The 14423-nt window shown below is 43.4% G+C and overlaps 1 protein-coding gene across 1 annotated transcript in view; it reads left to right on the top strand.

The window, feature by feature from the left end:
- Window positions 1-14423, top strand: part of apc2 (APC regulator of WNT signaling pathway 2) — a 22942-nt gene extending 8519 nt beyond the window's left edge. Inside the window, 7 exon segments of the mRNA XM_026344959.1 lie at window positions 2505-2606; window positions 3216-3609; window positions 3770-3868; window positions 3958-4097; window positions 4710-4904; window positions 5384-5598; window positions 6000-14423. Of these exon segments, the coding sequence (XP_026200744.1) occupies window positions 2505-2606; window positions 3216-3609; window positions 3770-3868; window positions 3958-4097; window positions 4710-4904; window positions 5384-5598; window positions 6000-11535 (6681 nt within the window). The 3' untranslated portion in view covers window positions 11536-14423.

Here is a 14423-nt window from a genome sequence, read left to right as displayed (position 1 = left end):
TATTCTAGTTGAGCTTGAGAAAGATGCAGCTGATGTTTATTGTCAGTATGGTGAGTTTCTACGACCCCCCCAGAACAGAAATATGAGTAAACAAATCCAGCTGTCAGGTCAAGCATCGGCTCATTTAAGGTGGTAACTAAAAAATAAACAACACGCTTCCTTCACAGGACTGTTCAAGCTCAGCAGCACTAGAACACCCCCCCCCCCCCTTATTGAATTAGCATTAAGCTTTCCTTCCCGTCTGTCCTCTCTGTCTCTATCCCAAACCTGGTCTCGTTGCTATGCAGCGAGACCAGGTTTTTTTTACTCTGGCCCGAGCTGTGCACTGATTGGCTGTCTCCAGGCTGCAGGGTTGGCACTGAGCTGTGTTTCTGAGATAAAGAGAGCGAGTCTCTTCGTCCTTTCTCTGCTCTGCTTCCCTCTGAGAAAAGCAGCCAGACAACAGAGATGTGAAAACATCTTTGTCAGAGAGAAGAATACAAGCAGGACACAGGAACTGCTAATTGCCTGCTTAAAGGGTTATTTCACCCAATTTACAAAAAACACATTCCCGCTCTTCTCTGTAGAAGCATCTGTCCACTCAGTTTTGCTTTTCCGTACTCTGGTTTGGAGACATTTGATATTTGAACAGTTCCTTTGATAGAAAGTTGAAGCGGCTGAACATGTACCTGCTGATTTAGTTTTTCTTTGAACCTGAGCTGATTTTAAGCAACTAGTAACCACCCGTACTTTGGGGTTGTTGGGCAGTTAGTGGCATCCTCCGAGTCTGAGAGCAGTAGGCATGACGAAGGTGAATGGACGACAAAGGGTGAGACAGGAGTCAGCCGTTTGTTCTGTCTGATACTGATGTTTTAATAAATTACTAGTTTAAATCTAAATGTGAGCACTGAGCTGTGAACTGAGTAAGTGATTAGAAGATATTCATTCACAAGGTGTGATCACCGAGTTCCCTCACGGCATTACGTCTGACTTGGGGGGCCTGGACCTGAGCTAGTTCACACTGTGGAGAAACGTGACATGAGATGATTTAAAGACTTCAGTCCGGGTGAAGGCACATAAGGAGAAACATCAGCAGATTCATTAGGATTTCTATTGAAGAGACATGAATGTTCTTAAACCTACGTAGCATAAGAACAAACAACAACAAAACAAGACAGATAATGTAGTTGTGCGTATCAGCACGTCTTCAAATAGAGTGATGATCAGAAAATGAGGCTGTCACGTTGTTTTTTCTTTTGTTTTTTTTATAATTTTTTTATCCATTTGGGGTCATTGTGAACCTCTTTGTGGTCTTTTTAACTGAATAAATGTTGCTTTACTGCGTAGAAATGCTAAACTGCACTTAGTGAAGCGATGTGTTTCACCAGTTCTCTGAACCACTCCATTTTGTCGTCATCACCCAGCTGGTTGTGTTTTAATGGAGGAGGTTTGGATCAGAGTCCAGCAGAACACTACGACGAGAAAAAGATTCAGTAGAAAACACACAGACACAGAGCCTCATTTGGATTCACGGACTGAAATCCTCCGAGAGTCGAATGAAAGCTTTCATCCCCCCTCTTCCATCCCGTCACCATGGTAATGCCTGGGGGTGTGATGTGGTGTTTGAGAGCCAAAGACTGTCTGCAGACAAAGAGGTGTGTGTGTGTGTGTGTGAGGATTAGCAGGCAGTGAAGTGAACACTGTACAGATGGTTTTTGTTTCCTCAACGTTTCCAAAGATCTGTGAGAAGATACTGATGAAATATTTCATCTCAAAAGAACAGGGTCAAATAATGATCGCAGGTACTGGAGCTGTGAGAGGACAGACCAGAGTGGTACAGTACGTAGGCCGAGGTGCAGCAAGTGTCCCAGATTCAGTTTACTGACTATTTATAACAGGAAAACAGCAGCCGGTGAGGCTCAATTCAAAAGTGCAGGATTACAGCTGTTTTATGCACTGAGGACAAAATAGGAGGAAAAAGATGAACATTAAAATGATAAAATAATGCAAATAATGGACACATAACCCTAGTTTTAAAGGGAAGCATTCAAGTGAGCAGCACGTATTAGAGACTGCTTAATAGTAAACGATGAAGCTGAAAATCTGCACTTTGATCACGTCCTGATTGTTCTTTTTCAAATCCGTTGTAGTGGTGTATAAAGACAAAATCATAAACACTGTCCAGATCCTTCCAGCCCCAGCTGCAGTTTAAATAATTATGAGCCTGACCCCCGACCTTTCACCCTGAAAGCTGTTTGTATCTTGTGTCAACAAACGATTTATATAGTTTATGGTCATGATTTTTATAAATGAGCTTTTTTTCTGCAGGCTGTATGTTGAACAATCATCTGTTTGTGTAGTTTACTTTGTTAAACTCAGTTATTACAGCTAATTAAGGATGCTCTGTATTTTTACATCACATATTTAAACATCAGCAGAATATTTGGCTTCACGTACTTTTTCTTAGCAGTGTCTTCACTTCTGTTAAACACACGTCATCCTCATGTCTTCTTCCTCCTCTGCAGCTGACAGGAGCGGAGAAGCCTCCTGCTGGAGAACCGGAGATCAGCACGTCGTCATCAGGAGCCGCAACAGGAACAGAAGCTCCTGCAGACGGAGGCAGCAAGGTAACGATGCAGCAGTCTGAGCATAAAACATACCAGAAATCTATCTCAGTACGATACAGCACGGTCCAAAAAGCATCCAAAGATGGACGGGTATTCAGAATTTAAGGATTTAGAAAAACAACAGATCTGACATGTAAAATCAAATGATCATAAATCTGAAAATCAAGATGAAATATTTGATTTCTCTCCTTTCACTTCCTGAGTTTGAGTCCTGATCTGCAAAGTCTGAGCTTTGTACAAAGGACGTAACGTTAGAACTGATGGCGTCACTGACGCTGATTAGTACTGTGGAAAATATCAGATTTTCAAGTTACTTTATTTGTAAAGCATCAAATCACAACAGAAGTCATCTTAAATCAGTGTTTAAGACCTTACAGGGTATAACTGTATACACACACACACACACACACACACACACACATATATATAAACCTACCATTTAGTACAGTATGTGATTTAATACCCAGCAGTTACAGTTCATGTCCATGTCTGTGACATTTGTAGTAATACTGACTGAAGCTCAACATGAGCAGTGATGATTACAGATTATTCAGCAGTGACTGAGTCAGGGCAGGAAGCAGACACCTGATGACAGCTCTCCCTCCTCAGATGGAGATGGTGTTCTGGCTGCTCTCCATGCTCGCTAACAGAGATAAGGAGGAGATGTCCCGGACTCTGCTGGCTCTGTCCAGCTCTCAGGATAGCTGCATCGCCATGAGAAAGTCCGGCTGTGTCCCCCTGCTGGTTCAGATCCTGCACGAAGCTCCGGGAGGTGGAGCTGGTCCTGGGGAGACGCTCCAGGGCAGCTGCAGCCGCGAGGCCAAGTCCAGAGCTAGCGCTGCACTCCACAACATCATCTACTCCCAGCAGGACGAGGGCCAGGCCCGCCGGGAGATGAGGGTCCTGCACATGCTGGAGCAGATCCGGACCTACTGCGACAGCGGCTGGGACTGGATCGAGAACCACACCGGGACACCATCACCGGGAGGAACCAAAACCACTGGTAGGTTTTTGGGATACTCATCAGTCATCGCAGCCCTACTCACCTCCCACTGTACCTGGTTTGGTCTGGTTCCTGGGAAATAAATGCTCCACACACCTTTTCATTCAGTAGATTTCTTGTTAAACCGAGACATTACAGGCTGAATGTTTTACTCTTGCAGACATCCCTGAACCTGTGGACCCTCAGATCTGTCAGGCCATGTGTGCCATCATGAAGCTTTCCTTTGAGGAGGAGTACAGACGGGCCATGAATGAATTAGGTTTGTGGAAACCAAACACTGCTAACACAGCTCCTACTCTCAGTTAAACACTGAGGCTCAGTTGCTGATGGTTTCTCGTCGTCTTCCAGGCGGTCTGCAGGTGGTGGCTGATCTTATCCACCTGGACCAGGACATGTACGGCATGCAGAATGACCCCATCAACATGGCACTGCGGCGCTACGCAGGGATGGCTCTGACCAACCTCACCTTCGGGGACGTTGTCAACAAGGTACAGAGAGACTGAGCAGGAGCTGTGGTGGTTTCATCAGTCCTGTAGGGACCAGGACAGGGACCTTGACATTCGAATGATACTGTAGACTATCTGACTGAACTGCTGCCTGCAGACCTGAATTTTTGAAGAAGTACTCAGATACTTAAGTACATAAGAACACCACACTGTATATTAAAATTAAAAGTTAGAAGTTAAAATCCTACATTCAAAATGTTACTTGAATAAAGGGGAAAACATTTTCGGCACAAAGTACTGAAAGTACAAATATAACAGAATAACTGATTTATAGAATAATATAAATGATCAGAATGAATGATGTAATAAGTTAATACTCTTTGATGATTCCACCTTAGTATTTTGATTCATAGGTGAGAATTTAATGTTAAAACTGACAAAAAGAAGATAATCTTTATTTTAAATAGTTAAACTTGTGTTTGGTGACAACACATCTACCTTCACTCAAGTGAATGATAAATACTTTGTCATTAGTATATTATTACATCATGAACATTATACAATAACAACTGTATGCACCATGTGTGAGACATAGCTGTCAAAGTTTGTTCACTAACTCACCAAACTGACCTGGTCCTGTTGGTCCCCCTGTAGGCCACTCTGTGCTCAAAGAAGAGTTGCCTCCAGGCCCTGGTGGCCCAGCTGGGTTCAGACAGTGAGGAGCTTCATCAGGTGGTGTCCAGCATCCTGAGGAACCTGTCCTGGAGGGCCGACATTAGCAGCAAGAGAGTCCTCAGAGACATAGGCTGTGTGTCGGCTCTGATGACGTGCGCCCTGCAGGCCACCAAGGTAACAGAAACAAACCAACCCGCACGGAGCATGTGCAGAGCTGACAGTGAAAAATATCTTAGTTAGGATGAGATGTGTAGACATCAAATATCTGAATCATTCCTTTCAAAAAGGTCCTTTATAGAACATTAATGGTTCCTTTTATTTAAAAGAAATGCTCAAAAAAAAAAAAATCTAACCAGAATTCAGATATGTAATATCTGTAATGACAGTATGTAAGAAAACCAGAAACAACCTGAAGATGTCCTAGAAATCCTAATTTTTGCTGTACTGCTTTAGACTTTGGAATGTACGGTACACGTGGTTCCAACTATCAATTACCAGAATTATCTAATGCATCAAGTGTGCACCAGTTTTTGTCCTCAGTAAGCTGTTTGGTCACAGAATGAGTCTTTGTAATGATAAAACAGGGAGAATGTTTTCTCTCACAGAGTGAGTAAAGCCCAAATAAAATCTGTATTCGTTTGCTGGTTTTCCAGGAGTCGACCTTGAAGAGTCTCCTGAGCGCGCTGTGGAACTTGTCAGCTCACAGTATTGACAATAAGGTGGCGATCTGTTCAGTGGATGGTGCTTTGGGTTTCCTGGTCAGCACACTGACGTACCGATGCCAGACCAACTCTCTCGCCATCATCGAAAGTGGAGGAGGGATCCTGCGAAACGTGTCCAGTCTGGTTGCCACAAGAGAAGACTACAGGTAGGTTTATCCAAACATTGGTTTTGTTTGACAAAAATAATCTTATGGTCTGATAACTAGAGTTTACTGGAGCTTTTAACCATATTTCAGTCTTCATCAGAAAAGCTAACGTCAAATGATAAATGAATAAACTCTATCTACAAACGAAGAAAAAAATGATAACAGCTTTTCTTATTCTTAAACTTGAATATTAAAACTGTATTGAAACTTATTCACTTCACCAAATAAATATGAAGTTGACCATAATATAGTGTCTGTACTTCAGTATTACTATGTAATTTTAAAGAAATGTTGACAACAGTATAAGTAGATACAATGTACTGGATTTGATAAAATGGGCTAAAATAGTCACAACTACTGGCATGTTCTGTTAAAATGTCTTTTGCATTATTGCTTCACAGGCAAATCCTGAGGGACCACAACTGCCTCCAGACTCTGCTGCAGCACCTGCGCTCCCACAGCCTGACTATAGTGAGCAACGCCTGTGGGACTCTCTGGAACCTTTCAGCCCGAAGTCCAAAAGACCAGGAGCTGCTGTGGGACCTCGGAGCAGTTAGCATGCTGCGTAACCTTATACACTCCAAGCACAAGATGATCGCCATGGGCAGTGCTGCAGCTTTAAGGAACCTCCTTACCAACAGACCACTGAAATATAAGGATACTGCAGTCGTATCCCCTGGCTCTTGCATGCCTTCACTCTACATGAGGAAACAGAAGGCTCTGGAAGCAGAGCTGGATGCCAAGCACCTAGCAGAGACATTTGACACCCTTGAGAAACAAAGCCCCAAGCACCTAACCCTCAACAAGCCACTGCGGCATATTGAGAGTCTGGCAAAGGATTATGCATCCGATTCTGGTTGTTTTGATGATGACGAGGGCCCCAACATCTCCAGCAGCCTGGACACTGGGAGTTTCTCTATGCTCTCTATGTTCCTCACCAATTCTAACTTCCTTCAAAACCAGCCACGTAAAAGGGACAGTGAACCTGAGAGAGACATAGAGCTACCTCAGATGGTTGAGAAAAGACACGCACCTACTGATGATGTGGTATCTGCTGCTGCAGAGAAGCTAGCGAAAAAGATCACCAACACGGTTGCCAAGATTGACAGGTTAGTGGAGGACATCACCATGCATACATCCTCTGAAGACAGTTTAAGCCTCAGCTCTGAAGACCATCTGGCAGACTGGCCTTATGGACTGGATGAATTTAATGAAGCCCGGGCAAAATCATGCTCTCCCTGTCGTCTCTCAGATACAAGCAGCCTTGCCCATAGAGAACGGCTTAGCAGAGCCCATGCCCTCTTACGTCTCAAAACTGCCCACACAAGTGTATCGACAGACAGCCTAAACAGTGGCAGCACCAGTGATGGCTACTGTGGCAGCAAGGATCAGATGCAACCTGCTCCAAGAGCTCTAATAGTGCAACAACAAAGGCCCAACCAACTTGATCTCAAGGTGGCTCATCAAGAGCACCTCAATGGAGGGCCTGCTGTCCTGAATCTATCTAACCAGCAAGATATTCCAGAGAGAGATTCTTTGGACAACAAAAATATGAAAGCTATAGAGCTGAGCAATACAGATGCAGAAAAGAACCAGGACCAACCTGCACAAACACCTGTCAGTGCGTCCACTAAAGTCTCCTCTGATGTCAGTATGACCTCAATTAAACTATCTCCTTCCTATCAACAGGTGCCACTTATTCAAAGTGTGGCCAAATTTGGTGTAGCAAAGACAGCCATTAATGTTCAGGCTGCCCAAGCAATGAGAAGGCAAGCATGGGTACCTACTGTGATGACCGGGGGAAGTATTACAAAATTTTCTCCAATGACCTCCACCAGAAGCCCCACGATTGGTACACTGGAAACAGTCCAGAAATACTCTGTGGAGAACACCCCCATCTGCTTCTCCCGCTGCAGTTCACTGTCCTCCCTATCTTCTGGTGATGGAGCACTGGATGGACAAAGTGAAAATGAACTGGAAAGCGACTCCTCTTTAGAAATAATTGAAGTAGAGGATGGAGAAGTGGTGAAGAGAGCTGAAGAAGATGAAACCCTGGAGGATCTAAGTGACAGCCAGCTGCTAGTGACAGATTCAAAAACGTTGCCTAGCAATGAGACAGATCCTATTGAGATCCCATGTCCTGCCAAGAGGGAAAAGGTGTTCCTCAGAGGAGCTTCACCAGCCATACTTGAAGACCGATCTCCATCTAGTTCATCTGAGAACTACATCCATGAGACACCTCTAGTAATGAGTCGCTGTAGCTCAGTCAGTTCTTTAGGCAGCTTTGAGTCTCCTTCCATTGCCAGTTCGATCCAAAGTGATCCATGTAGTGAGATGATTGATGGTACAATAAGCCCCAGTGATCTTCCTGACAGCCCGGGGCAAACCATGCCTCCTAGTCGAAGTAAAACACCATGTTGTCTTGAGTCAAATGGACCAGAAATGCAGGCTACAGGAGTAGCTGGCCAGTGGGAAAACAGCCTGAGAAAATTCATGGAGATTGCAGACTCCAAGGAGAGGTTTAATCTTCCTCCTGACCTGGACACCATGATCTACTTCACTGTGGAAAAGCCCACTGAGAACTTCTCTTGTGCTTCAAGTTTAAGTGCTCTGCCTCTTCATGAACACTACATACAGAAAGATGTGGAGCTCAAATTGACCCCCCTCCTTCACCAAAATGACAAAAATCTCCCTTTCCCTGATGAGGATGAGCAAGGACTCGACCATGGAGAGAGGTATAGTGAGGGCAACTCAGATGACGACATAGAAATCTTAAAGGAATGCATCAACTCAGCAATGCCATCCAAGTTTAGAAAAGTAAGACCTTCCCTGATGACCAACATCCCGCCTCATATTCTTAATTCCCAGATCCGAAAACCAATACATCTTCCGGTGTACATGATGCTCCCAAATGGCAAAACCCAAATGTATCCTGGAAGGAGAATTGTCATCCCACAGAAGGACTTCAAATTTGATGATTCATCCTTCACTGATTCTGCAGAAGGTACACCTGTTAACTTCTCCAGTACAACATCGCTAAGTGATGAAACACTTCAGTATCCAGTGAAAGAAAGGGGGGCTAAGGACTGCACAGCTAAAGGAATGAACAAACAGGAAATGCTGAATGACGAGGCAAAGAGAATTGAGGACCTGAGGATATTCTCACATTTCCACAAACCCAACAAGATAAACTATCCACCTGAGATACAAATGAGCCGCACTACCAAACACGTCATTCCCACTCAGAGGGTGCTAATGCAGAGCAAAGAGGTAGCCGATAGAGTGGCAAGCCAAAGAAACCGCGATCAGTCTCCTAACCACCAAAGGAAGAGGCAAAGTCAAGGTCCAGTAAGGAATCTCGAACTGCCAGTCATAAAACAAAACATAGAAGGTAACCTTAACATGGGGTCTCAGAAAGGAAACGCAATCTTTCGACAAATGACACATTCTTCGGGAGACAGTAACGACTTCTACAATGATGAAAATGAAAAAGATGAAGCAATTAAACTAACAAGTAGAAAACAAATCAGAGACGCCAGTAGAAATACTCTGTCCAAGAGCATGACAAATATTGGCAGGATTGATAATTCCCACACAAAGCCCAGAGGGTTTCACAGGATTAAACAGAATCTAATAAAAGATGAATCCCCAGCATGTTATTCACTCAGCTCTTCTCTTAGTTCACTGAGTGATGCTGACTTTGAGGATAATAAATCTAAAGCCCAGCAAATATGGTACAAAAACAGACAGAACAAAACCCTGCACATGATGCAACAAACAAGGTCTATGAGTATTCACAGCCAATATGAAGAGCCAAGTTCCCCAAGCTCTGTCAGCATGGATTCAGAGGATGACCTTCTTCAGAAATGCATAACATCTGCCATGCCCAAGCAGAGGAGGAAGCTTGCTGCCAGGAAGAAGAAAGCAGAAAACACTCAGAAACAAAAGGCCTCTGATGTGTGGAACATGGATGAGGAAATGGATAGTGATGACATGGCATGGGATAAAGATTCGGACCTCAATAGTGTTGAATGGAGAGCCATACAAGAAGGTGCTAATTGTGTGGTCACTGAGCTTCAGGCATCAAAGTCATCCTCTGAAGAGACTGAATCAGTCTTATCATTCATGTCAACATCCAGTTTTACACCCAAAGAGAGGAAGTTTGCTAAAGACAAAAAGGCAAATAAACCTCTAGACTTTGCACAGCGCAAGCCAGTTCCAAACCTACCAGTGGTTTTCAGAGGCAGGACAGTGATCTATACACCGAAAAAAGAGACCGCTCCATCACAACGACCTCCACCCAGAAAAGTACCAACCAAGACAGATGCTCCAAAGAACCCAAACCTTGCCCAGCACAGATCAAAGAGCCTTCACAGATTAGGCTATCCCCAGGACACAGAACTGTCTTTGCCAAAGAGGAGCTCTACCCCACCTCCAAGGATACCAAAAAGCTCATCCTCTGGATCATCGCAAAGCTCTTCACCATCCAAACAGTCACAGAAGAAGATAACATCCCCAATTCAAACAAATAAATCCATCCAGAAAAAGGATACAACACCAGCTAGTAGCCCGCCAGCTAGTAGTCCCCCTGAAAGAAAAGGACGATCTCCTGTTGTAAATCAAAATGAAAAATCCCCACCACCTAAAACTCAAAAGTCTCCTGTCCGAATCCCTTTTATGCAAAATTCAGTGAGGCAAACCAGACCTCTGTCTCCACTGGTAACTAACCAAACAACCAGCAGGCAAACCAATCAGGTCAGTGGGAAAAAGGTGCTTCCCACTAATCGTTTTGACCTGGTCAGGATGACGTCTGTCCATTCAAGTGGTGGCGAGTCTGATCGCAGTGGATTCTTGAGACAGTTAACTTTCATTAAGGAAACAAAGTCTGGGCTGAGACGAGATGGGTCTACACGCAACATGACTGGATCTCAGAGTGGATCTCCCTGCAAAGCAGTTCCTGGAGCTTCGGCTGTCTTCCTTTGTTCATCACGATGTCAGGAACTCAAAGCAGTAGTGCAACCTCCAAGAAAAGTGCAAGTAAAAGGTCCAGGACAAGTCCAGAAGCCAGACCTTTACCTACAAAAACAGACTACAACCCTTTCTAGAGCAACCTCCAGTGAAAGGGATCTATCTTCAAGACGCCCAGCAAGGAGAACTAGCTCAGAAAGCCCCTGCAGGATGGCTCAGCGCAATGGGCCTGGCAGAGTGCCTGGAACCAGGCAGCAACAGGACAAAGATAACTTTAAACGTCACGCCTCATCACCGAGCATAAACATATTAAGCCGAGTGACCAGCCGTTCTTCCCTCCGCTCTTCATCCTCCGATTCAAGTGGAAGAGCAAAAAGTGAGGATGATACAAAGAAAAAGGGGCAGAGATCCACTCGGCTTAATGACAGAGTCACCTGGAGGAGGATCAGGGATGAAGATGTACCCCAGATCTTGAAAAACACTCTGCCAGCCAATGCATTACCTCTGGTGCCTTCTCCTGACGCGGAAAAGCCAAAGCCACCAGCTCTTCCAGGAAAACTGCCAACCATTCTACTTGCATCTCGCAAGACAAGTGATGCAACAGTCCAGACAGAAGATTTTACAAATAACAAGACCAACTCAAGCACCTCTCCAACTGTCGAAACGGCTTCGGTGATCTCAGAGGAAGTGGCAAGACTCACCCTCTTCAGAAAGATTAGTGCCACTACTGTGAGTAACATCCAGGATGCAGAGTCAGACGGCTCCCCGAGGAGCCACAGCACCATCTCCACAGGAACGTCAGATACACACATGGGTGGGGTTGTCCATTTCCGCCAAGGATCCCCCAGCAAGGCTGCCCGAGTCACTCCATTCAACTATATCCCCAGCCCCATGACCTGCTGCCTGCAAGACACACCAAGCCAAGCAACCACAATCAATGAGAAGTCAGGTGACAAAAGTAAGTCGTAGCTCATTCAGTGGATTAAAAGATGACTCTCCTGTGTTCCTGAATTAAACTGGGCACTTAGTGTGCTGGTCACTATACCTCGGGTATTGACCCTTTCCTTTCCCTACTCACGGCATTTAAGTTTTTCTCTGAACAATTGATCATAGCTTCCATCTACCATTCATACGGAGTTGGATGTATGCATTGAGAAAGTTCTGACTGGAAGAGACCACCAGTGACTTTTAGAGATGCACTTGAGAGAAAAATCTCAATCTTAGCGCATCTTTTTGTATTTGTACAGAAATCATTGCCTGGTAGAAATGTAGTGAAAATAAAGACAATGAACTTGACTTCAGCACATAAATCACTATCGGTCTCCTGGACATCAAAAAAAAAAAAAAAAAAGAACATTATGCAAACTTTTGAATGGTGATTCAGCTGAACATTTCACTGGAACAGTTACAAACTGTGGCTGCCTGTTGATGGACTTTTGTTTTTTTTACCTTCTGTACATCAATGTTTGGCGTCTTTGCTTCACCACTCAAATGTATATGGTACACTGTTAGCCTTCCCTTCCCTTCCCTGCAATGTACAGAGTCCTGTAGGGTTGGGGGTTTAATTTTGACAACCTTTGTTTAAACAAATAGTATCACTGTTATTCCGTTTGTCCTCAACACTTTCGCTGGAGGCTACCTAGATTCTTACCCATTTCATTTTTTGGACTGAGAAACGCAGATATCCTTTAGGTTTTAGTCATGAATAAAACACTGGGTTATCACTGAAACCCACATTATATATTACAATGTAACAGGATAAACATTTTTGACAATGCAAATGTTACCTAGTACAAAACCTAAACTATAAAAGGGGCTTCAAGGTTCTGGGGATTTACAGAAGCTTAAGTGAGACCGAAAAGAGCCAATTCAGCTATTTAGAGCATAAAAGGGCACAAATGATTATTTTGAGGAACCTAGTTACGTAATAGCAAGCAAACCTACTTGGATGAATTAATTGACTTTACGCAAATTATTAATATAAGTGAATGATTTTTTGCAAAGTTTCCCCCCTAAAACTTCTGGGATATGTTTCCAATTGCTGCTGCAGAAAATTGAGCAAATGTTGTTATTCTCAACTATCAGCTGGTTCTAGGTCCCTTCACACTTGCTTGAACTCTGTGTTTTAATCAGTTTTGTAAATAACATGCAGATATACAAAATCTTCAACCCTTCCTGGGGAGCAGAAGAATCTCTGTGTTACTTCCTGACAGCATGCTAATAATACTCACTAGCTGTACACACTGCTGTGGACACTGGATGTTATTCAGTGATGAAATATTACTGAAAGCCCAACAAGAGCATCACTAGCCATCTGTATTATTGTCGCGAAGACCTGTGATATATATAAACTGTCGGCGTAGGCGAACAAAGCAACTACATGCCTCTGTTAATCAAATGCGATTACATTTGTGTTTGCTACTAGATTCAGGTACTCTGGCTGTTGAGTACTTCCTGTCAGGAAACAAAAAGATGATTGATTCAGTGATGGTCGGGCAGGTGTGTGTGCTTACAGCAGTTATCCTCTGGAAGTCTTTATAAACATGTTAATATCTGCTTAACTGTGTTGCTGTAACAGTAGCAATAGGTGGAGAAGTCATCGAATATAAAGACGATGAGTATTCTCTATAGCTGTACCGTCACTCCTCCATGTGTGCTTGGAAATCTAAGGCAGTAAAGGAAAGAAACATTAGTCTACACCTACACTGACGGGTTGTTTCTGGTTTTGAATCTACCATTACCACCCTGCTGAATTTCCAAAGCATGTTTTGAGTAGGAATGAAACCAAGTAGTATTTGAATGAAAATACTCTCATTCCCACTGCCCATTTAAAAAAAATATTAAAGTAGAACTTTTCAGCATCAAACATTCACTGGTTATACATGAGCTCAAATGAGAGTCAGTGTTATGAGTTTGTGAAATGATTTTAAGAAATAATAAAGACTGTCACTGTATATCACACCAGCAGCCCTCAGTGCCAATAATGTTCCTGCACAAATGTTTGACTCGGTCTACAACCAAAGTACAGCTGGGTGATTTTATCTAAGTCATTCCAAGTTTTGTGTAAAAAGGAAAAATAAAATTACTGTTTTAAATAAGCTGTATTGCTAAATAGCTGAGTTCTGAGTCTCCACAGTCCTGTAAACTGTGACATGAAAGGTTTCGCCATCTACAGATCTGCTGCAATTTAAGTAGCATCTGCTCTGACTCCCATATTTTCAGCTGCAAAGATTAGTTGATAAATCGACTGACAAAGTTTTGATAATTGCAGACCAAACTCAGCTGATGACTGTAGACTTTACATTGTTCACTGGCGTCCCTGCCTTTTGGCTGAGTCCCTGCAACATCAGTAATGAGCTGTGGGCTGCTCTTACCCTGTAGTGATGCAGGTCTTGAAGTATAATGAGGTTTTAGGCATGTTTTAGTTTTGCCATATAATTCATAAATTCTTGTCTTGTTTTCTTTGTATTTCCAGATTTTTTGGACACATTCACAAATTCGAACTGAAATTATTTATGATCATTTCACAAACTCAAAATCTTACCTGAGCCCATAGCTGCAGGGTGGAGAAGCAGATTATTGTTGGAGTGCAGCTTTAACAGCCCCTACAAGGTGAAACGAGTACTGGAAAACAGTTTGAATGAGAAACAGTAAATTCAGCACCATCAGAATATCCCGGAGGTTTGTCACTGTCTGTGACCTTGTTCACACCTGCTGGAGACAAGACATGATGTCCAAACTCTCAAATCACAAGTGAATGTTTTTAAAGACCTGAACCTGCAGGTTTAAAACACGACAAAAATTTCCTGTGAACAAGGCCAGAGGTGTCATGGTGCCATGTGAAATGGGGAAAGTAA

Source organism: Anabas testudineus, chromosome 4, assembly GCF_900324465.2.
Source record: "Anabas testudineus chromosome 4, fAnaTes1.2, whole genome shotgun sequence".
In the NCBI taxonomy this organism is placed as follows: domain Eukaryota; kingdom Metazoa; phylum Chordata; class Actinopteri; order Anabantiformes; family Anabantidae; genus Anabas; species Anabas testudineus.
This window is presented reverse-complemented; position numbering and strand designations above follow the sequence as displayed.